Here is a 26,253-nt window from a genome sequence, read left to right as displayed (position 1 = left end):
AAGCTCTGAACCTGACAGCCTCTATTTGGCCTGAATCCAGCTTGTTCTTCACCAAGCTTTTCTTTCACAATTCTTCTCAACCGTTTCTCAAGTATGCTTGCATAGATCTTGCCAGGAACACTCAGTAGGGAAATACCTCTGTAATTCTCACATTCAGTTTTATTTCCCTTTTTATATATGGGTACTATGAGAGCTCTACTCCAATCATCAGGAATTCGTCTCTCTGTCCAGGCTTTCTGAACTATGCAGTGCAGCCACTGTAAGACTTTTATACCAACATACTTCAGCATTTCTGGTCAAATATCATCTACTCCTGCTGCCTTTCCGCATTTCAAGCCTTTGATGGCTTTTTCTACTTCAAGTATGGATATGTATTCCTGACTGTATGCCTGTTGTGTGTTTTTTACCACTGTGCAATCACTGCTGTTTCATTTAGCAATTTTTGGAAGTAATTACTCCATACTTCAAGGATATCTTTTCCTCCTGTTTTCCTGTAACTTTTATCATCTCTAACTCCTTTTACAGCACTCTTTCTTCCATTTCTAAGCTTCTTCAACAACCTCCAGAATATCTTTCCATCTTCTTGATATTTATTTTCGATGTTCTTGCCAAAGTCCTCCCATGACTTGTTTAGCTAGTTTTACACAGTGTTTCGCTTTCTTAAATTTGTCTCTGTATTCTCTAAGAGCAAAAGCTGACTTATTTGCCAGGAACTTTTGATATGCTTTCTTCTTTTGATATGATATATGAACTTTTGATATGCTTTCTTCTTTTCCTTCACTGCCTCTTTAACTTCCTGTGTCCACCAGAGAGTTCTGATTTTTTTATCCTTGCAGACAACCTCACCACATGCCTCTCTGGCTGAATCAATCAGGGTTTTATTCAAGGTTCGCCACTGAATCTCCAAGGTTTGGTTCTTGTTCTCAAACTCTTTCATTTTTTCTTCAATAACATTGGCCAACAAAAAAAATTTTTTTTTCTGCTGATTTCAAATATCAAACCCATTTTTCTCTATCACGTCAGCTTTTTCCTTTATGGCATTTTCTTTTTGCTAATTTGTAAGTTTTTGATAGTTTTAAGGAGGCAGTACTATTTAGAGTATCAAAAAAATCGATTTTTTAATATTATTTTCTAAAAGTATGTATTTTTAAAATCTGTTCCTAACTTTTTATCAAGAAATTCTAAAAATTCCCGAAGATATAGCCTATGCGCTAATCAGAATCGGAGCACTCACAGCTCTCGCTTGTTAGTAAAAGAATAAATGTGTAAGAACCTGCAACGGCACACGTACTGGCGCTTTGAATGTGAGAGAGGCCGATAACCGACCTAATACATTTAGGAGATGAAAAGTAGGCGATGACAACTGCCTAAAACAAATGAATGCTATACGCGTCATAGCGGACAAAGAACGATCAAAATCAATCAATCGTTAATCGATTGACTGATTTCGAAAGTATGATGAACGCTTATAACATTTCAATAAAGTCTCTGGTTTTTTTTTTGTCTTGTTAATTGCATGTTAGTCGGCAGTGAAGAAAATACATCATGTCTACTACTCGAAAATGTGTCAATAGTGTAGATTCCTTCTGCTACATTTGTGGCAGCTTTATTGTTCCCAGTCAAAGGACAAATATCACTGATTTCGTTAAGAAAGTGTGCTTTGCATACTTTGACATAAAACTTGTAGATCAGGACAATTCATGGGCTCCAAATAAAGTGTGTAAGTCATGTGTAGAAAATTTACGACAGTAGAGCAAGGGAAAACGCTTTTGGCATTCCAATGATTTGGCGTGAACCGAAAAATCACGTAGATGATTGCTATTTTTGTTTACTTCAGACTTCTGGTTGTAATAAGAAGAATAAGAAAAAAATTGTGTATCCAAATCTCGACTCAGCAATTTGGCCAGTTGCTCATTCCAATGAAATAGCCGTGCCAATTTATAAAGGACTTCCTTTACTTGAGAACGAGCATGATCGGGATATGCCAGGTGTTCTTGAGGAGCAAGACCGGGATGTTGATTTAGACAATGAAATTTAATTTCTAGTTCTGGACCGCAACATTTTACTCAAGCGGAATTGAATGACTTAGTAAGAGATTTGGGCCTATCAAAGGAATCATCGGAATTGTTAGCTTCAAGATTAAATGAAAAAACTTACTGGAGCAAGATACGAAGATAACTTTTTATCATAGCAGGGAAAGTAATCTTGTACAATATTTTAAACACAGGTGTGGGTTTGTTTACTGTAATAATGTGTCAGGTTTACTAACTGAAATGAGTGTTGTACAGTATCATCCAAATGAGTGGCGTTTATTTATTGACAGTTCAAGCAGAAGTCTCAAGTGTGTCTTACTACACAATGGGAATGTATATGGCTCAATTCCTATTGACTATTCAGTCCACTTAAAGGAATCATATGAGGACATTAAAAAGTTTCTGAAGTTATTAAAATATACAGACCATAACTGGATCATCTGTGTGGATCTTAAAATGGTGAACTTTTTACTTGGCTTTCAAAGAGGATATACAAAGTTTCCGTGTTTTCTATGCTTCTGGGATAGTCGAGCTAGAAGCCAACACTGGAGTCAGAAACATTGGCCTCTTAGAATATCCTTAAATGTTTGAGAACAGAATGTTATAAATCAACCTTTAATCGACAGAGAAAAAATCATTTTTCCACCTCTACACATCAAACTTCTTATGAAGCAGTATGTTAAAGCTTTAGATTTACAAGGTGACTGTTTCCAATACATATATGAAAAATTTCCACGACTTAGTTATGAAAAAATTAAAGCTGGTGTATTTAATGGACTGCAAATTAGAACTTTAATGAGAGACCCAATTTTCATCAACTCTATGAACGAAATTGAGAAAGAGGCCTGGACTTCATTTACGATGGTTGCGAATAATTTTCTTGGAAACAAAAAAGCGTGCAATTACAAAGATCTAGTGGAAACAATGCTTGAAAATTTCCAGCGCCTAGGTTGCAACATGAGCATAAAGCTTCATTTCCTATACAGTCATCTTGATAGATTTCCCAAGAATTTAGGTGCTGTAAGCGATAAACAAGGCAAAAGATTTCATCAAGACTTAAAAACTTTGGAAGATCGGTACCAAGGAAGATGGGATTCTCACATGATGGCCGACTACTGTTGGAGTATTCAAAGGGATTGCCAAAACAGAACGCACAGCAGAAATTGCTACAAACAAAAATTTATTCCCTGAAACTCATGTGTAAGTAAAATTATTTTTTATAAATATTCTTGTAATTTTTAATGAATATTGTTAAGTAGTTATGTATCTAATTATCAGCCTCTCTCGCATTCAAAGCGCCAGTAGGTGCCGTTGCAGGTTCTTACGCATTTATTCGTTTACTAACAAGCGAGAGCTGTGAGCACTCCGATTCTGATCTGCGCACCGCTTTGAACAATAGGCTATATCTTTGGGAATTTTTAGAATTTCTTGATAAAAAGTTAGGAACAGATTTTTAAAAAAGTACATACTTTCAGAAAATAATATTAAAAAATCGATTTTTTTGATCCTCTAAATAGTACTGCCTCCTTAAAACTATCAAAAACTTACAAATTAGCAAAAAGAAAATGCCATAGAGGAAAAACCTGACGTGATAGAGAAAAATGGGTTTGATATTTGAAATCAGCGCACCCAAATTAGTAAAAAACAAGTCTCATATAAAAGTCAGCAAAAATTGTGTTGGACTGTGTAATCTTTGTGTATTTTAGTCTACAGTTCATCTGAGAGCTGCTCAACTTTTATTCGCTTTAAAACTTTCTTACATGTTATTCTTTTCAATACGAAATTCAATTTTATCCTGCTCAAGACTAAATGGTGATCGCTTCCAATTTCAAATCCTCTGTACACTCTGGTGTCCTGCACCACCAGGGAGAAAACATCACTATCAACAATAACATAGTCAATAAGACTTTTCTTATTCCTTGCCTCTTCTCTCCATGTGAATTTGTGCATATTTTTCTGTTGGAACATGGTGTTAGTAATAACCAGTCCATGTCCTGAGCAGAAATCCAACAGGTGTTTGCCATTATTATTGGTTTTGCTCTTTTCTCCAAATTTTCCCAAAATATTTTTGTATGTCTGACAATCATTACCTACTCTGCTATTTAGATCCCCAACAAGGACTAACTCTTCCTTTTTCATTGTGTCAGTTGCTTTTTCTAAAGCATCAAAAAATTCCTCCATTTCTATCTTAGTAGAACCTTCTGTGGGACCATAGGCACAAATAAGTCTCATTGTCCAATTCTCTATTCTGATATTTGCCCACATCACCCTACTTGAGACTGCTTGCCATTCAAGAAGATTAGCTTCATATTTTGTGTTGAATACTATGGCTACTCCTTCTTTTCCTTGATTGTCATTTCCTGAATATAGCATTTTGTATTTATTGCTCAGAAAGATCTCACCAGTTTTTGTCTTTTTTGTTTCAGTCACCCCTATTATGTCAGTCTGGTACTTATCTAATTCCTCAGCTAGCTCCATTTCTTTGCCATTTGGGCGTCTTATGTTGATAGTACCGATCTTTAACTCTGGTGATGCTTAGTTTGGGGTGTGCTTTCAGGTTTGTTCCAGTAGATGACTTTTCGCTGTTTGTCCTGATTCCCTGGCGAAAACAACGGGGGGCCTTGTTTAACCGGGCGACGCCCCAGCTGGCATGAAATTTTGTCATGTTGTACCGTCATTTTTTTTATTTTGGTTTAACCAATAAGAATACAATGTGGTCGGCTAAATCCCAAATTGCCAGCCCATCCTCGTTCGTTCAGTATCCAGGTAGATACTCAACAGGGTGCACCACGAGAAGGTGAGGATTGGACATTGGGTCAGAAGCCCTGGTTGGTTCTCCGCATTCCTTTAAAGGCTATGTGGAGGTCTCCTCTCAGTTATACAGCTTTGATCCTTAAGCACCCCATCAGTGAATGTAGGTTATTATAATTATTATTGTATGTATAAAAATCATTTAGTTGTTAATATTCTCTTTAGTAAATCATTGACAGTTTTTGTATCAGGGTGTTGTCTCTAAGTCCTATGTTACTGAGTAAGTTTTATTTATAAGAATGATTAATAATAGGCAGCCACTTTTGACTGTCTCAAATTATGAGAAAAAACAGTTACCTTCAGATTTAAATAAACACTTATTTTATAGTTCTAATAATTATATGATTACCCAGTACTAAATTTTCTTCTCTCTTATTAGATTTTGACTCTCCATTTATACTACCTGGAGTAAGAGGACAAAATAATTCTAGTTTTATTCCCAATCCAGAATCTTTAGCTATGATTATGTCTATGGGATTTACATCTGAACAGGCAACCCGTGCATTAAAAGCAACTGTAAGTCCTTATTGTTATTCCTTAATTAGCTGTTTTTAACTAGTTTTCAAATTACCCTCTTTTAAAATTGTTTTTAAGTGACTGTATTAGTATTTTAAGTCAGCACTTAAACTTATAGATTAGAACTATATGAATATTTCTTAAACAGAATCTGAAAAGATCCTGTGTTGACTTAGTTGAGTGAAACCAAATTTTAATTCATTTTCACTTAATGAAAGAAATATAAACTCATACTTTCCATTGCTCTTTAAAGCCTCTTTATTTTTATTATTATTATTATTTATTGCAGGGGCAACTCCATGAAATCCTAAGACCCATTGGGGGAGACTCAAACTGTAAACGCAATATCTATTATACCACTTCTTGAAACCATTAACAGACAAAGCACTTACAACTGATGTAGTCAAACCGTTTCATTCATTTGCTACTCTCCAAGTGAAAAGTCTCTCACACCTTTGCTAATCACACTCTCATCCAACTTTCAGGGGTGACCTCTTTTGCTCCTGTAGCCAATTGCGGAAATATTTCCTTTGTATCAGTCCTATAAATCCTTTAAATAACTTAAATGTCCCCCCCCCCCTTTGCCTATCACTGTACTTTTTAACCCATAAATCCTCAATTTCTCATAATAGGGAGCATTCCATAGACCAAATTATATTAGGCACTCGTCTCTAGATCCTCCCCCACCACTTCCTCATCCCCAAGAAACCCAGGTGACCAGACCTCAGCACAGTAATCCAGATGTGTGTCAAGGCTTTATATAGATGAATGGTAACTTCCTATCTCTGCTTGTTAGTGTATTCTTCAATAACCAAGTAATCTTGTGAGCTAACCTGGCTACTTTAGTAGTATGCCCTCTAAACTTCAACTTTCTATCTACTATTACTATCCCCAAATCCTTGGCTTCATCAGTTTCCTGGAGTACAGTTCCCTTGATGTGGTACACAGCTTGTAATCTTTTTATTTCAAAATGTGTAACTCGACATGTTTTCACTTTAAATTGACATCCATTATGTTTTGCCACTTTTATCACCATATTAAAATCATCCTGTAAGCTCGCTTTACATTACCTTAATTAACTGTTACTCTACCCAATCATCATCAGCAAACCACTGAATATCCCCTGCCAAATTATTTCCTGTGTCATTTATGTACGAATTAATCAGCAGCAGTGTGACTTATGATGTGCTGCAGAGCTCTGTGCTCAACACACCACTAGTCACCTGCTTCTCTTGGATTCTGCTCCTCCATATACTACTTTTTTGATATCTGCCCATCAGCACCCTTTTATCCATATCACCAGTTTCATATCCATCCCCATTAGTTGCAGTTTGTGTAAAAGAGCTCTCTGTGGTATCCTGTCAAATGGCTTTTGCAAAATCCACCAGCAGCAGCAGCAGCATCATATAGCCATTCCCTTTATCCAACTCAGCTGTCATCCTATTATAGATTACTAAAGCATGACCAACCCTTCACAAAGTCATGCTGCTGCTCATAAGATATCATATTATTATACATCCATTCCTGAATTCTCTTTTTTGACCAACTTTTCCAGTACTTTTACCACCACTCCTGAGATACTGATGGTTTTTAATTTGCTATCACAGACTTAGATTCTCCTTTATGAATTATTTTGTCCTCCTTCCACTCTCTCTTGGGACTTTTGCCAGAGCTGAGGCTTAAATTAAACAGCTTAGTCAAAGACATCTTCGGTTCCCATGCACATTCTCTTAAAACACAAGCCAGCATCCTATCCAATTTCACAGCTGTATTTGCATTCCGATTCTGCAATATCCTGAATTCCTCCAATTCATCAACCACTGTTTTTATATCAGACCCTGTCACCTCTGCTATAACAATATCTTCACTTGGATGATACAGCCTTGCCCACTGGTCACTCAGTAGCTCAACAATTTCATCTGCACATGTCACTTCTCTACCATCTGCACTCATTAAAGTTATTTATTAAAGATCTTTATGCCATGGTACGTCTTCAAGCTGTCCCCTTCTATTGTCATTCTTGCTTCTACTTGCCACATAACGAAAAAACTGGGTTGGCCAATTTCGTCTCATAATCTCGTTTTGCCTTCCTTATCGTGCTGGTCACCATTTTTTGCCTGATCTTTATATTTTTCCTTATACTCACCTTTCTCTTTATATACCCTCCACAACTTTTTTTACAGCACATACTTAATTATACTACTCATCCATCTCTCCTATCTATCATCATAATTGCTATCATGATTCCTACCTGATTTACTCTCCTGACCTTGGATTACAGTGTGATATTGCTTCCCCCACTCATACACTCCGTAGATCACATAGATATCCCTTGAATATCTCTTATGCAATGTGAACATCTATCCCTTGCAGATCTTTATACCATGGTACATCTTCAAGCTGTCCCCTATGTGTATCATAATTACCAGCCTTGTAGTTTCACGAGTATCCATTCTTAAATGGAATTTCCACATGCTTTGTTTCCTCCCAAGGAGGACCACATGATCACTTTATCCAATCAGAGACAATGTAACCACCTTAGTTACAGACAGGTCTACTAATACTAATTCTATAACAAGATCCACACTCTCAAACCTCGAGTCCCCCAATCACATTGTGCTTCAAGTAATTATCTATCAGTTAGTGTATAAATTCCATTTTCATCTTGCAGTGTGGTCTTTCCTCCTTCCAATCTATGTGTCCAAAGATGAAATCCCCAATAATAATAATTATTCTACTTGCACTCATCATATACTATCTGCCAATACATGTCTTCCACATCATCCCTGACATTCCCTTGTTAAGTTTTCTAAATGAAACTAAAATTAAATTATTTCACGTTTCCTACAGACTCAACATGGGCTTGCATTTTTGAATCAATTATTGATATATCAGATATGCTAAATTGTTGTAATGTACTAAAATATTACTAAACAGGACTTTTTCATTGAATTATGTTATAATGTAAAGTATTGTAAAGTGCTTAAATGCTTAACCCTTACCTCTTGTGTAAGTACTTATAAATTGCTGGGAGAACGGATAATCCGATTTAGTAAAAGTGGCCAGAATCCTAAAACACGTGCACCCTTTTGGTAAGCACACTCACCCCCCATACACTCCGTAGATCATGCTAGAATTCTGTGTGTGGTGCTGAGTTATGGGTGATGTAGAGGTGAACGTGTGGCGTGCAATTTAAAAAGTCGTGTAATGCTCTTTTTTCGCTCGGGATCTCCATCCTGCGGTTATGATGTTGTGTGTGGAACCTCCTCGTGGGAACTTTTAGTTACGCGGATTCGAGACAATGACTGAGGAACTATGCCGTGAAATTCCCGAAAGTTTACCGGTTGGCAATCAGCTCAGCAGAAGATAGTCACCGATGCTTATGGAAATATCATTGCGATGTTAAGCCAGTTCACCAGTGAACAACGTCTACCTAATTTAGGCAGCAGAGATAAGTACAGCTCGAAATCTTGAAGAATGCCTCAGAAAAAAAGCAGAATGAACTTGGAGTCGAAAGTGATTGTCCAGACGATTCCACAGCAGTTGGTAACATACAGTCTATGTTGTTTTTTTAGTAAATGTGCAATAAGAAGAATGTCTGTAACTTTAGGAAGGACTCTAGAGATTGTTACTTTTAATGATAGAGTAATTATGAGAACTTTGTGAGAATTAGTGCGAGAGCACGTGGAGCCTAGAGATTGTTTCTTTTAATGATAAAGAAATCTTGAGAATTTTGTAAATGAAATAGTGTGAGATCACGTGGAGTTATCTTAGTAATTCAATTAACAAATGTCCTTAGTATTGGAGAATGAGTTGAATCTATCAAGTAGAATTTGTTAACTATGTATGAAGTTCTTTGTTGTGCATACTATGATAGAGAATTGAATAATTAATACTTATTCCTTAGAAATAACAGATTACTTAATTCTGTGTAGAGCCATAATGTGTAAGATGTTTCAATTGAATTAAATGCTTTGCTTTTTAAGTTTAACTGATGACTTGCTTGATTTTCTTCTCTATTGCACTTTCTCATAAAATACGGACCACAGCAGGAGATTAATTTATAGAGAGGCTACGACTGCAATAGTAATTTATAGTGAAGTAAGATTGCATGCTAAACTGAGTTCTGGTTCCTTGATTCTACACTCTTTGATAATCTAGGATTCAGGGTGGTGCAGCGGGAAAAAGGAATTAGAACCAGTGTTGAGACAAAGGAATTGGTATTGGCCATTAGAATTCCTTTTGTTCCCCAAACCACTAGCATCATTCTTATATGTGAAGATCGGTTAAAAGAAATATAGAAGTTAAGAGAATAAAGTCTTACTAGAGAAGGATTTTACTAAGGGCACAGATACAAGTGCAATATAAGTGTAATCAAGATTTAAAGAGAACAATACGTAAGATAAACAAAGGAGAAATTAAATTTTACAATGGCAACATAAGACAAGACAATAGAAATAGACAAAAAAAAGGATATAAAAATTTTACACCCTAGCCTCTAGCAGCGACCAAATTTATATTTTGTCCTATTGGCCTCAATCTCACACCAGATTGACTCAGAAGAACTGCCATTTGCCCAACTGACTCCTACTGTTGTTGGCTGCAATTCATCTTCTATCAGCAGCAGTACCCCCAACCCCCCCCCCCCATCCTATCTACTCTATTCTCCTTGAAAATACTAAATCCATCATGTTCTATCTCTAACTACATCATCTAGTGTTAGATTTTCACAAGGTTGCACTGACCAGTGCCAAAAACTCCTCTCTTATTCCTGATACCTCTCGCATTAATGTATAAAACTGTAGCATCCTCTTAGGCTCCCTTTCTGAATTGACTACTTCATTTGATATTGTTGCCTGAGAGACTAATATGTTTAGTTTTCATGACTTTGCGCTTCCACACTCTCAGTGAACAAAGCTCTCTCTCCAGACACCTAACTGTGAATCCATTTAAGTGCATTTCATCAGTATTGTACAAATCTTTTCATACATCAAATGCAGGCCATAGGTCCACAATCTCTACATCTTTCCCTCTGCACAACCTGTGTATTGATTCATTAGCTGTTGCCAACCTCCTCATTCCCCCCCCCTTCTATCATAGCCGGGCAGAAGATTTATGGACTTCACCCTCTCGCTCTTCATTTTCACTTTTTTTCCAGTAACTCTTTTACATTTTCCTTCATATGAAACTTTTTACATCTCGGGTCATCAGTTTCAAGCCAAAGCAATCAATTCTTTCACCTTCTCTTTCTGCATTCTGACATCACTAATATTTTCACACCTTTCAAACATGATTTTGTACCATTTTCGTGAAACAGTCCTCTTATCATAGAATCTCTATAAAATATTATCTGCTTATGCTCTTTCTCTTGTTTATTCCTACAGTCATCTTTTTTGTTTTAAACCTCTTGCTTTTTCTGTTCTCTGTTTTTGCAGCTTTTCAATCTCTTTCAGATTTGTTCCAGTAGCTTATGTTATCTTAAATAGAATTTAGCTTTGATGTAGTTTCTAAATAATTAATTCATTTGATCTGTTTTTATATTTTCACTAGAGGTCATGCCAGTAGAATAACCTTTGATCAAATCATCGTCTCTTTGGCATACTGCGCAAAATGTAACTCAGCTTGTCCTTGTATATTTGTATATACTCCAGATGATGACCTTAATATGAAGGTTGAAAAGTCGGGAAATCAAAATAGTTATTTATAACATGGTTATAAAGTCCATAATTTCTAAAATAAAAAAAAAAAAAAAATGAAAGTGGTTTTACATCCATAAGTTTGGGAAGCTCTGCTTTAGTAAACCCATGCTGTTCCTTGCAGAGTATAGCTTGTTTGTCTACCCATTTTGGTATGTGCGTTCTTACCAACTTCTCTAAAATCTTCACTACCACACCAGAGATACTGATAGGTTAGTGGTTAGACACATCAGTTTTTGTACCACCCTTATACAATAGAATTATCATACATTCCTTCCACTACTGTGGTATTATTCCTGAGCTGAGACTCAAGTTATACAAACATATAAAAGCCCTAGCCAATTCGACTGAGCATTCCTTTAGCAAACAGGTTGATATTCCATCTGTCTCCCTATAGACAAATTCTTATGCAGGTTATTCAACTGCTCTTCAATGAAGAGCTGTTGAATAACCTGGATTTTCATGAACCTTTAACTCTTTATCCAATGTAGCAGTAGCACTATGCACCATGTTACATACACCTGGTTGATATATCTTAGCAAAGTGAGCACTCATTAATTGAAAAGTCTCATTAGCTTCTGACTCTCGAGTACCACCTGCATTCAATAAATTAGCTTTCTGCTATTAACCTGAGCTTTATGTATTTCATAACTCCTCTCACGATATTCTTCCCACATCATCTTCTTGTGAATCTCTTGCTTAATAAGGTTGCACATCCATTTCACTCCCAACCTATTTATTCTTCGAACACTAGGGATACATTCAGATACTGCCTCATTTAAGCACTTTTTCAAAGATCCCCATTCAGTTACTGATACCCTGGGACCAAAGATAGTATACTCCTAAGTTAATCAAAATTTCCAGCTTTGTAGCTTAACATGTAACCTGCTCTAATCAGAGCATCAATACAATTAGATACTTTCCAAAAAAAGCACAGCATGATCAATCCAATACTCTTTGACCCCGAGTTCTTCTTTCACATGCTGCTTGAGAAGGTTATCTCGCAACAATTCAGTACATTCCTCTTCTTTCTTATCGTGAGATTTTTCTTCTACCCAATCAATGTTTGGAAAATTAAAGTCACCCATAATAATTGCTTGTTTGGTACCCATAATGCTAAATTAATGACGCATTTCTTTGTCCCCTGCAATTGAGCTACAGTTGCAGGGGACAAACACTGTAGCAACACCCCTACCATATATTTTGCTGTGTTAACCTCCACTTCACACCAGATAGATCCAAACTCACTGTGACATGGGGCATTGTTACCGTCATTGTTTTCTTGCATTTCTACCCTAACTGGGCTTAAATCATTTGATATCATTAGTAATACTCCTCTCTTATCTCTGCTGTTATTCATAAAAATAGTATACCCATTACACTCGATCCTAGTTACCATATCTGATTCTGATAGCCAGGTTTCACTAATGCCAACAATCTTAGGCCACATCATATTCAATAAAGCAACAAACTCAAAGCCTTTGTTTCTGATGCTGCTGGCATTTGTGTATAGACATAAATTACCACCTAACCTGTTCTTATAATTAGATATGCAATCTATTTGGTCTTGTGCTAGAACTTTCTTTTTTCCCTCCCCAGACATACTCGAAAGGTCTTAACTAAGGCATATTTTTCCATCCCTTCGCCACATACATAACTATGTTCAAAGACATTCATATCTTTATTACTGTTGCATACAATAGCTGAACTTTCACACACATTTTTCCCATTCTTCCCTTGATGATCTAGTTTTTTCCTTGACTCTCTGCATTAGGTTTCATACCAAGAAGTAATTTTTCCAGGCTCCTGATGCCAAATGAATTCAAGTAGGCCATTCCTCTTATACAAGTCTTTTCTGCCATCAAACTCACTCCACACATCTGAAAACGAATCCATTTCTTCTACGCAGCCTGCACTAATCATTTGCTATCATTGTCCTCCTCCTTAACTCAGTACTGTCATATCTGGGTAGCAATCCTACAATTTTTACTCTCTCACATTTCTTTCTCGCTTCTTCCAACAGACCTTTCATATCTTCTCATACTATATTTGTCATCATCATCATCATCAAATTCCTGCCATGTACCCTCAAGGGGGTGTATAGGATATGATAGTACTACATGAAAAAAATTACATCATTACTAACTGCCTATCTACAATTTTCCTCCAAATCACTCTGTTACTTGTCAAGACTCCAACATTATCAGATCTTATATTTCTATCGTCTAAGGCACTTTGTACCATATCAATCCACCTATGTCTTGGTCTTCCTCTGGGTCGTTTTGCTGCCAACCTGGCAGAGAAAACTTGTTTTGCTAATCTTTCCTCTCTCATTCTGTTTAAGTGACCATACTACCTGAGATTAGCTCTGTTAACACATTCCTGGATGCTGACAATGTCGAGTTCTTTCCTAATATCCTCGTTTTTAATATGATATTGCCATTGATGCCATCTGTTCACGCCTATAATCTTTCTCAGGACTCTCGTATCTGTGGTCTCTAGTCTTTGGTCAAGTGTTTTACTTCTGACCCAGCTCTCAGATCCATAAGTTAAAACTGGTTTGAACACTGTCTTGTATACAGCTAATTTAGTGTTCTGACTAATTTCTCTCTTATTCCATATGAATTTATTCAATTGACTTCCCACCATACTAGCTTTGCTGATTCTGTTGTCTGTTTCTATATTTAATTTACCATTTTCACTAAAAATCGTGCCTAAGTAGCTGAAATGTTTTACTTGTTCCACAGGTTCTCCATTCACAACACAGTTGACATTTTCAATGATTCTGTCTATTTTCATTGTCTTTGTCTTTTTATTGCTGATCTTCATACCATATCTAGTACAACAGCTATTCAATTTAGTCAGAGAATCCTGCAGACTTGTAGCAGATTTATTTAGAAGTATAACATCATCCGCATAAAGCAAAGAGCTGACATTAACATCTCCAATTTTGATATCATGTTTAATACCACTTTCCTTCATAATGTGATCCATATAGATAATGAATAACAGAGGGAATAATGTACATCCTTGTCTCACACCAGATTTAACATTAAACCATCTTCCTGTATTTCCTTCAATTCTAACTGCTGACTTACAACTCAAATAAAGACTAAGTATTGCTAGATATAATGCCCCATTGACACCGTATAACTGTAGCGTATTGTATAACTTCTCTCTTGGCACATTGTCATATGCCTTTTCCAGATCGACGAAACTTAAATACAGATCTTTGTTATATTCATTTCTCAACTATTTGTCGTAAGGTGAAGCTCTGATCCTGACAGCCTCTATTTGGCCTGATTCCAGCTTGTTCTTCACCAAGCTTTTCTTCCACAATTCTTCTCAACCGTTTCTCAAGTATACTTGCATAGATCTTGCCAGGAACACTCAGTAGGGAAATACCTCTGTAATTCTCACATTCAGTTTTATTTCCCTTTTTATATATGAGTACTATGAGAGCTCTACTCCAATCATCAGGAATTCATCCCTCTGTCCAGGCTTTCTGAACTATGTAGTGCTGCCACTGTAAGACTCTTATACCAACATACTTCAGCATTTCTGGTCGAATATCATCTACTCCAGCTGCCTTTCCACATTTCAAGCCTTTGATGGCTTTTTCTACTTCAAGTATGGATATGTATTCCTGCTGCATGCCTGGTCAGTGTTTTTTACCACTGTGCTGTCATCACTGCTTGTTTCATTTAGCAGTTTTTCAAAGTAATTACTCCATACTTCAAGGATATCTTTTTCTCCCGTTTTCATGTCACCTTCATCATCTCTAACTCCTTTTACAGCACTCTTTCCTCCATTCCTAAGCTTCTTCAACAACCTCTGGAATATTTTGCCACCTTCTTGATATTTATTTTCTATATTCTTGCCAAAGTCCACCCATGACTTTTGTTTAGCTAGTTTTACACAGTGTTTAGCATTCTTGCATTTCTCTCTGTATTCTCTAAGAGCACAAGCTGACTTATTTGACAGGAACTTTTGATATGCTTTCTTCTTTTCCTTCACTGCCTCTTTAACTTCCTGTGTCCACCAGGGAGTTCTGATTTTTTTATCCTTGCAGACAACTCACTACATGCCTCTCTTGCAGAATCAATCAATGTTTTCTTCAGAGTTTGCCACTGAATCTCCAAGGTTTGATTCCTGTTCTCAAACTCTTTCATTTTTTCTTCAATAATCTTTCTGTATTTTAGTCTGCAGTTCACATCTGAGAGCTGCTCAACTTTTATTCGCTTTAAAACTTTCTTCCATGTTATTCTTTTCAATATGAAATTCAATTTTATCCTGCTCAAGACTAAATAGTGATCACTTCCAATTTCAAATCCTCTGTACACTCTGGTGTTCTGCACCAGGGAGAAAACATCACTATTAACAATAACATAGTCAATGAGACTTTTCTTATTCCTTGCCTCTTCTCTCCATGTGAATTTGTGCACATTTTTATGTTGGAACACGGTATTTTTTTCCTCAGCTTTAGATGGAGTAGATGATTCCTCAGCTAGCTCCATTTCTTTGCCATTCAGGCTTCTTATGTTGATAGTACCTTTCTTTAACTCTGGTGATGTTGAGTTGGGGTTTGTTTTCAGAACTGAGAGGAGACCTTCACATAGCCTTTAAAGGAATGCAGAGAACCAACCAGGGCTTCTGACCTAATGTCCAATACTCACCTTCTTGTGGTGCACCCTGTTGGGTATCTACTTGGATACTGAACGAACGAGGATGTGCTGGCAATTTGGGATTTAGCCGACCAAATTGTATTCTTATTGGTTAAACCAAAATAATAATAAAAAAATAAAAAATACTATATTTGTTGCTATTTAAATTATTAGTACCAACCAGAACTATCATGTCTTTTACTTTTCTTTTTTGTTTTTCAATTACATTTGTCATATCTTTAATTTTCACCCCTTGGAAACTAGAAGTGGTGACTCCCTCAGCAAGTGCAAATTTTAAGATTGAATCACCAAACCTTATCACCTCTTTTTTCTTAAATTTTAACTGACTTACCTTGTTATTAATATGATGATTACCAATTTCAGTGCTTTCCTTCCTGTTCGGATCCTTTCTGGTTCGGATCCTTTTTCTTATCCTGTCTAAGTTTAGTTAAACATTTTACCACTTTTTCTAACTCTCTGGTCAATTTTCTAATAATTTCTTTTAATTGAGATATTTCTAATATCCTCAGATAAATTATCATCATCACTGCAGCAGCTCTTCATCAGGTCAAATGCTCTCCTCAGTAGTAACAACCCTGTTGTGACAAGTTTTCAATGCCATTCTTAAGAGTAGTAAAAACTAATAATATTTCTGCAGTTATGTTATAAAATGCTGTAGTACAATAATTACACTAAAAAACTACAATAATACAGGTTGGCCTCGACTTACGACAGGGTTCTGTTCCAACGTCTCCGTCGTAAGTTGAGGACTTTTTTTAGATTTTTTTAAATTCTTGATTTGTTTGATTTCTGTTATAATATTTTCATAAATTAGGTTTCTATTTAACTTAAAACGGTTCAAAATGTATAAACTTACATAAAAATTTATAAATTATTTATTAGCACATACAGGGTGTTCGGGATAAATTTTACATATTTATAATTAATTATATTTTTCCGTAAGTTACATGTATTAACACACACTTCTCTTCATTTAAAAGTTTGGACCCTTCTTCATTCATATACAAGATGTCAGAAAGGATGGATAGCTGGAACCCACCTGAATCATGGAAGAGAATAACTTGTATCATGATGATTCGTGCCCGCCATCAAAATAAGGATATTACGACTGCTGCCCAATGCTCCCTGAATACAGTAAAAACAATCAGGCATGAACTAGAGACTTGCAATGGTGACTACGAGGATGTAGCAAGAAGAAAGATCCCTAGCAGACGATCTGATTGCGTTCGTACAGCAGAATTCCTCGCAAATCTGCAGGAACAGGTGTTGAAGAACCCTGGCATTGGAATTCGGGCTTTGTTCGTGGAGTTGCTAACTGTAGTCAAGCCCTGGATAACAAGGGTAGCCAATGGTAGGCCGTATGTATGGCAGCAGGATTCGGCCCCTTGCCACACCTCTGGGAAAAGTCAAAAATGGTTGTCTGAAAATTTCTACGACTTCACCAGTCCAAATGTTTGGCCTCCAAACTCCCCAGACCTTAACCCCATGGATTATTTTGTATGGGGCGCAGTTGAAAAAGACACCAATCGCACTTCCAGTAATACAAAAGCCCAGTTAATGGATAAAATTAAAACAGTTTTTGCGGCCCTTCCCAGGGAGACTGTAGCATCAGCTTGTTCGAGGTTCCGAAGCAGAATTGAAGCTGTGATCGATGCTAATGGTGGTTATTTTGAGTAAATCTTGTTGATAGTATTGTAATTAACTCTGCCTGTAATGTTTTTTTGTCAATTCATTAAATTTAATAGATACAAAGAAGATTTTCTTTTTCCTTACGAAACTGTCAAATTTATCCCGAACACCCTGTATATATATAAATACAAAATTAAGAAAGAAAAATTTAAGAAAAAAAATACATAAACACATATCAAAAATGATGCACTTACTTGAATTTGAAATTCCTTTAAATATTAGTTAACATAAACATAAACAAAAAACTTATTAACAGTGTCTTTAATTAAACAGGCGAGTAATTTGTACAATATGGTTATTTCTCGCGATCGGGAGTAGCTTTTTTTTTTTTAATCCGAAAATTGGTTAATGTTGTCTGTTGGTTTTTTTTTTTTTTTTTCCTCATATATTTTGCAATAACATCTGCTTCTCAAATTTGGTTTTTGACTTTGGCGAAGCGATCAGTGTCTTGATCCATATTTTCGAGTAGCTGAAGTCCTTGATTTAGTTTACAAAATACTTCAGCTTATCCTTTTACAGTAAATTTTTAATGATTTCTCTTCATCTTCCTCATTATTCCTTTCTTCTTCTACAACTCCTTTTGTTTTGGAAAATCAAGTCTTTATCACTCAGTTCACCTTCTTTGTGATCTGCTAATTCTTCTATATCAGTAATATTGATTTCTAGATTCAGTTTTCTTGCAATTTCAACGATTTCTTCACCAATTTGTTCTAACATGCCATGCTCATTGTAATCTTTGAGTGTCTCCTGTGGTAGTAACTTCCAAATTCCTCACATACATTGTTCCGGTACTTCCATGAAGTTCCAATGGTCTGGATACATTGGTTAATATCATAATTTTTTCAAAAATCGCGTAATGTAGCATCGTTGTCCATCGCTGTTATTGCTTGAGAAAATGTAGTTTTCAGATAACATGTCTTGAATGTAGTAATCAAACCTTGATCCATAGGATGAATAACATCACGTGTATATTTTCATTCAAATTGCCGATATGATGAGGATATCCTGGAGCATTGTCAAACAGCAATAGAATGTGAAAACAAATGTTTTTTTCAAGACAGTAGGCATGTATTTCTGCAATAAAACAATTTTAAGCACCAGTCTTCGAATAAAACAATTGTCATCCAAGCCTTAGGACTACTCCTGTAGTAAACCGGCCAGTTATTCTTGTCAATGTTTTTCAAAGCTCTGGGGTTTTGTGAACGGTAAATAAGAAATGGTTTTAATTTAAAACCAGCAGCATTTCCTCCAAGAAGAAGCGTAATCCTATCTTTCAATGCCTTAAAACCAGCTGCCAATGTAGCTTCTCTGTGAATGTAAGTTCGTTCTGGCATTCTTTTCCAGAACAGTCCAGTTTCATCTACATTAAAAATCTACTCTAGCAAATAGGCTTCATCTTTTATCATCTCTTTCAGATTTTTCTTGAAAATTTCGGCAGTTTGAAAATCAGAACTCACAGCTTCTTCCGTTATTCATGTGTTATATAAGTTAAATCAGCTTTTGAATCAATAAAACCAACCTTTAATAGTATTAAATGTGTGCTCGCCATATTTATGTTCTTGTTGTTTCCTTAAAATGTCAAATAGGCTGCGTGCTATTGTTTGAATCGTAAACAAACTGAGAGGAATATTCTTGTTGATTTGATCATCTATCCATATCATTAAAAGCTTCTCCATTTCATCAATTGACCCTTCTCTTTTTTTCATTAAAATTGTACATTTCATATTAGCTGCTTCCATTATTCTTGATTTATCTTTTATAATTGGTGAAACAGTTGAATGCGATAGATTTTCTTCTTATTCTATTTCACCGACTTTCTTTCCTTTGTCATGCTTTAATGACCTTCATTTTAACATCTAAACTTAAATTTTGGGGTGCTTAAGGGTCAAAGCTGTATAACTGAGAGGAGACCTCCACATAGCCTTTAAAGGAATGCAGAGAACCGACCAGGGCTTCTGACCTAATGTCCAGTCCTCGCCTTCTCGTGGTGCACCCTGTTGGGTATCTACTTTGATACTGAACGAACGAGGATGGGCTGGCAATTTGGGATTTAGCCGACCAAATTGTATTCTTATTGGTTAAACCAAAATAAAAAAAATGATGGTACAACATGACACAATTTTATGCCGGCTGGGGCGTCGCCCGGTTAAACAAGGCCCCCCTTTGTTTTCGCCAGGGAACCAGGGTGAACAGCGAAAAGTCAGCTACTGGAACAAATCTGAAAACAAACCCCAACTCAACATCACCAGAGTTAAAGATTGGTACTATCAACGTAAGAAGCCTGAATGGCAAAGAAATGGAGCTAGCTGAGGAATTGGATAAGTACCAGATCGACATAATAGGGGTGACTGAAACAAAAGAGACCAAAACTGGTGAGATCTTTCTGAGCAATAAATACAAAATTTTATATTCAGGCAATGACAATCAAGGAAAAGAAGGAGTAGCCATAATATTCAACACAAAATACGAGGCTAATCTTCTTGAATGGCAGTCAGTCTCAAGTAGAGTAATGTGGGCAAATATGAGAATGGGGAACTGGACAACGAGACTTATTTGTGCCTATGGTCCCACAGAAGGTTCTACTAAGGTAGAAGTGGAGGAATTTTTTGAGGCTTTAGAAAAAGCAACTGACACAATGAAAAAGGAAAAGTTGGTCCTTGTTGGGGATCTAAATAGCAGAGTAGGAAATGATTGTGAGACATACAAAAATATTTTGGGAAAATTTGAGGAAAAGAGCAAAGCTAATAATAATGGCAAATATCTGTTGGATTTCTGCTCAGGACATGGACTGGTTATTACTAACACCATGTTCCAACATAAAAATGTGCACAAATTCACATGGAGAGAAGAGGCTAGGAATAAGAAAAGTCTCATTGACTATGTTATTGTTGATAGTGATGTTTTCTCCCTGGTGGTGCAGGACACCAGAGTGTACAGAGGATTTGAAATTGGAAGGGATCACTATTTAGTCTTGAGCAGGATAAAATTGAATTTCGTATTGAAAAGAATAACATGTAAGAAAGTTTTAAAGCGAATAAAAGTTGAGCAGCTCTCAGATGTGAACTGTAGACTAAAATACAGAAAGATTATTGAAAAGAAAATGAAAGAGTTTGAGAACAGGAATCAAACCTTGGAGATTCGGTGGCAAACTCTGAAGAAAACATTGATTGATTCTGCCAGAGAGGCATGTGGTGAGGTTGTGTGCAAGGATAAAAAAATCAGAACTCCCTGGTAGACACAGGAAGTTAAAGAGGCAGTGAAGGAAAAGAAGAAAGCATATCAAAAGTTCCTGGCAAATAAGTCAGCTTTTACTCTTACAGAATACAGAGACAAATGTAAGAAAGCTAAACAGTGTGTAAAACTAGCTAAACAAAAGTCATGGGAGGACTTTGGCAAGAATATAGAAAATAAATATCAAGAAGGTGGCAAAATATTCTGGAGGTTGTTGAAGAAGCTTAGGAATGGAGGAAAGAGTGCTGTAAATGGAGTTAGAGATGATAAAGGTGACATGAAAACAGGAGAAAAAGATATCTTTGAAGTATGGAGTAATTACTTTGAAAAACTGCTAAATGAAACAAGCAGTAATGACAGCACAGTGATAAAAAACACTGACCAGGCATGCAGTCAGGAATACATATCCATACTTGAAGTAGAAAAAGCCATCAAAGGCTTGAAATGTGGAAAGGCAGCAGGAGTAGATGATATTCGACCAGAAATGCTGAAGTATGGTGGTATAAAAGTCTTACAGTGGCTGCACTGCATAGTTCAGAAAGCCTGGACAGAGGGACGAATTCCTGATGATTGGAGTAGAGCTCTAATAGTACCCATATATAAAAAGGGAAATAAAACTGAATGTGAGAATTACAGAGGTATTTCCCTACTGAGTGTTCCGGGCAAGATTTATGCAAGTATACTTGAGAAACGGTTAAGAAGAATTGTGGAAGAAAAGCTTGGTGAAGAACAAGCTGGATTCAGGCCAAACAGAGACTGTCAGGATCAGATCTTCACTTTACGACAAATAGTCGAGAAAGCATGGGAATATAACAAAGATCTGTATATAAGCTTTGTCGATTTGGAAAAGGCATATGACAAGGTGCCAAGAGAGAAGCTATTCAATACGCTGCAGTTATATGGTGTCAATGGGGCATTATATCAAGCAATACTTAGTCTTTATTTGACTTGTAAGTCAGCAGTTAGAATTGAAGGAAGTACAGGAAGATGGTTTAATGTTAAATCTGGTGTGAGACAAGGATGTACATTATCCTCTCTGTTATTCATTATCTATATGGATCACATTATGAAGGAAAGTGGTATTAAACATGATATCCAAATTGGAGATGTTAATGTCAGCTCTTTGCTTTACACGGATGATGTTATACTTCTAAATAAATCCGCTACAAGTCTGCAAAATTCTCTGACTAAATTGAATAGCTGTTGTAATAGATATGGTATGAAGGTCAGCAATAAAAAGACAAAGACAATGAAAATAGACAGAATCATTGAAAATGTCAACTGTGTTGTGAATGGAGAACCTGTGGAACAAGTAAAACATTTCAGCTACTTAGGCACGATTTTTACTGAAGATGGTAAATTAAATATAGAAATAGATAACAGAATCAGCAAAGCTGGTATGGTGGGAAGTCAATTGAATAAATTCATATGGAATAAGAGAGAAATTAGTCGGAATACTAAATTAGCTGTATATAAGACAGTGTTCAAACCAGTTTTAACTTATGGATCTGAGAGCTGGGTCAGAAGTAAAACACTTGACCAAAGACTAGAGACTGCTGATACGAGAGTCCTGAGAAAGATTAGAGGCGTGAACAGATGGCATCAATGGCAATATCATATTAAAAATGAGGATATTAGGAAAGAACTTGATATTGTCAGCATCCAGGAATGCATTAGCAGAGCTAATCTCAGGTGGTATGGTCACTTAAATAGAATGGGAGAGGAAGGATTAGCAAAACAAGTGTTCTCTGCCAGGTTGGCAGGAAAACGACCCAGAGGAAGACCAAGATATAGGTGGATTGATATGGTACAAAGTGCCTTAGACGATAGAAATATAAGATCTGATAATGTTGGAGTCTTGACAAGTAACAGACTGATTTGGAGGAAAATTGTAGATAGGAAGTTAGTAATGATGTAATTTTTTCTTGTAGTACTATCATATCCTGTACACCCCTTGAGGGTACATGGCAGGAATTTGATGATGATGATGAACTTAAAGCTTTCCTCGCCTTCATTTTTATGTTGGAATTTACATCAGTAGTATTACTTCTCTTACTGGACATGATAGAGTTACAACGACATACAAAAATTGCAACGAGAGAAACGAACACTTCGACTGCTGATTAGTAACTAACATGCCAAAGGTTGTGTTAAGTTAGAAGTGGGTGAATCATAGCAGTGGCTATTGCGTATTGGTGATAGGCTTTGCTTGTCGACTAATGGTGACGCTGCAATGCGTATACAAAAGCAATGTGATATATGTATGTATATGCTGGCAGCATCATATAAATACATATGCTGTATGTTAAATTAGAGAATTTTTAATAATAATTTTGGCTGTCATAAGTGCGAATAATCGTAAGTCGAGGACTATCTGTATACAAAAAATACACCATTAAATCTAAGAAAACACTTAATAAATCAACAATAATCACAGATCTTTCAGGAGCTTTCTAACAGCACATCTTTTTTACCAGATAGTCTCAAACTCAACTATCTCATCATCATCATCATCATCATCAAATTCCTAGTATATACCCTCAAGGGGTGTGCTGGATATGATAGTACTACATGAAAAAGTACATCATTACTAACTTCCTATCTACAATTTTCTTCCACATTACTCTGTTACCTGTCAAGACTCCAACATAATCAGATCTCATATGTCTATCTTCTAAGGCACTTTATATCTTGGGCTTCCTCTGGGTCTTTTTCCTGCCAACCTGGCAGAGAACACTTGTTTTCCTGAACTTTCTTCTCCCATTCTATTTAAGTGACCATACCACCTGAGATTAGCTCTGCTAATGCATTCCCGGATGCTGACAATGCCAAGTTCTTTCCTAATATCATGGTTTTTAATATGATGCCATCTGTTCATGCTCCTAATCATTCTCGGGACTCTCGTATTTGTGGTCTCTAGTCTTTGGTCAAGTGTTTTACTTCTCACCCAGCTCTCAGATCCTTAAGTTAAAATTGGCTTGAATACTGTCTTTTATGCAGCTAATTTCTCTCTTATTCCATATAAATTTATTCAGTTCACTTCCTACCATACCAGCTTTGTTGATTCTGTTGTCTATTTCCATATTTAATTTACCATCTTCACTAAAAATCGTGCCTTATTAGCCGCAATGTTTTACTTGTTCTGTAGGTTCTCTATTCACAATGCAGCTGATATTTTAAATGCTTCTGTCTATTTTCATTGTCTTTGTCTTTTTAATGCTTACCTTCATACCATATCTATTACAACAGTTATTCACTTTAGTCAGGCAATCTTACAGACTTGTATCGGATTTGTCAGAAGTATTACATCATCCGCAAAAAGCAAAGAGCTGAGATTAACATCTCCAATTTTGATATCAGGTTTATTAACACTTTCCTTCATAATGTGATCCATATAGATAATGAAAAACAAAAGGGATAATGTACATCCTTGTCTGACACCTGATTTATCATTAAACCACCTTCCTGAACTTGTTCAATTCTAACTGCTGACTTGCATGTAAATAAAGACTACATATTACTTGATATAATGCCCCATTGACACCATATAACTATAGCATTTCAAATAGCTTCTCTCTTGCCACCTTGTCATATGCCTTTTCCAGATTTACAAAACATAAATACAGATCTTTGTTATATTCCAATGATTTCTCAGCTATTTGCCGTTAAGTGAAAATCTGATCCTGACAGCCTCTATGGCTTGAATCCAGCTTGTTCTTCACCAAGCTTCACTTCCTCAATCCTTCTCAACTGTTTCTCAAATATACTTGCATATATCTTTCCAGGAACACTCAGTAGAGAAATACCTCTGAAATTCTCACATTGAGTTTTAAGTTTTTGTATATGGGTACTATGAGAACTCTACTCCAATCATCTGGAATTCATTCCTCTCTCTAGGCCTTCTGAACTATGCAGTGCAGCCACTGTAAGACTTGTATACCTCCATACTTGAGTATTTCTAGTCGTTTATCATCTACCCTTTCCACATTTCAGGCCTTTGATGGCTTTTTCTACTTCAAGTATGGATATGTATTCCTGACTGTATGCCTGGTCGGTGTTTTTTACCACTCTGCTGTCCTCGGTGTTTGTTTCGTTTAGCAAATTTTCGAAGTAATTACTCCATACTTCAAGTATATCGTTTTCTCCTGTTTTCGTGTCACCTTTATCATCTCTAATCCCTTTTGCAACACTTTTTCTTCCATTTCTGAACTTCAACAACCTCCAGAATATCTTTGCCACCTTCCTGATATTTATTTTATATGTTCTTACCAAAGTCCTCCCATGACTTTTGTTTAGCTAGTTTTACAGATTGTTTAGCTTTCTTACATTTTTCTCTATATTCTCTAAGAGCACAAGCTGATTTATTTCCCAGGAACTTTTGATATGCTTTCTTCTTGTCTTTCACTGTCTCTTTAACTTCCTGTTTCTACCATGGAGTTCTGATTTTTCTATCCTTACAAACAATCTCACCACATGCCTCCCTGGTTGAATCAATCAGGGTTTTCTTCTGGGCTTACCACTGAATCTCCAAGGTTTGCTAATCCTTCCTCTCCCATTCTATTTAAGTGACCATACCACCTGAGATTAGCTCTGCTAATGCATTCCTGGATGCTGACAATATCAAGTTCTTTCCTAATATCCTCATTTTTAATATGATATTGCCATTGATGCCATCTGTTCACGCCTCTAATCTTTCTCAGGACTCTCGTATCAGCAGTCTCTAGTCTTTGGTCAAGTGTTTTACTTCTGACCCAGCTCTCAGATCCATAAGTTAAAACTGGTTTGAACACTGTCTTATATACAGCTAATTTAGTATTCCGACTAATTTCTCTCTTATTCCATATGAATTTATTCAATTGACTTCCCACCATACCAGCTTTGCTGATTCTGTTGTCTGTTTCTATATTTAATTTACCATCTTCAGTAAAAATCGTGCCTAAGTAGCTGAAATGTTTTACTTGTTCCACAGGTTCTCCATTCACCACACAGTTGACATTTTCAATGATTCTGTCTATTTTCATTGTCTTTATCTTTTTATTGCTGACCTTCATACCATATCTATTACAACAGCTATTCAATTTAGTCAGAGAATTTTGCAGACTTGTAGCGGATTTATTTAGAAGTATAACATCATCCGTGTAAAGCAAAGAGCTGACATTAACATCTCCAATTTAGATATCATGTTTAATACCACTTTCCTTCATAATGTGATCCATATAGATAATGAATAACAGAGAGGATAATGTACATCCTTGTCTCACACCAGATTTAACATTAAACCATCTTCCTGTACTTCCTTCAATTCTAACTGCTGACTTACAACTCAAATAAAGACTAAGTATTGCTTGATATAATGCCCCATTGACACCATATAACTGCAGCGTATTGAATAGCTTCTCTCTTGGCACCTTGTCATATGCCTTTTCCAAATCGACAAAGCTTAAATACAGATCTTTGTTATATTCCCATGCTTTCTCGACTATTTGTCGTAAAGTGAAGATCTGATCCTGACAGCCTCTGTTTGGCCTGAATCCAGCTTGTTCTTCACCAAGCTTTTCTTCCACAATTCTTCTTAACCGTTTCTCAAGTATA

The 26,253-nt window shown here is 36.3% G+C and overlaps 1 protein-coding gene across 2 annotated transcripts in view; it reads left to right on the top strand.

The window, feature by feature from the left end:
* Usp5 (ubiquitin specific protease 5) overlaps positions 1-26,253 on the top strand; it is a 362,226-nt gene that overhangs the window by 294,922 nt on the left and 41,051 nt on the right. For both annotated transcript variants that reach the window (XM_090391427.1, XM_090391426.1), the window contains exon 18: positions 5,224-5,360. In XM_090391427.1, coding sequence (XP_090247553.1) covers positions 5,224-5,360 — 137 coding nt within the window. The remainder of the gene's footprint in view (positions 1-5,223; positions 5,361-26,253) is intronic.

The sequence above is a fragment of the Typopeltis vanoorti genome, chromosome 4 (assembly GCF_054136105.1).
Source record: "Typopeltis vanoorti isolate ZY-2024b chromosome 4, IOZ_Tvanoo_1.0, whole genome shotgun sequence".
NCBI lineage: Eukaryota > Metazoa > Arthropoda > Arachnida > Uropygi > Thelyphonidae > Typopeltis > Typopeltis vanoorti.
Note: the sequence above shows the minus strand (reverse complement) of the source record. Positions and strands in the feature narration are given on the sequence as shown.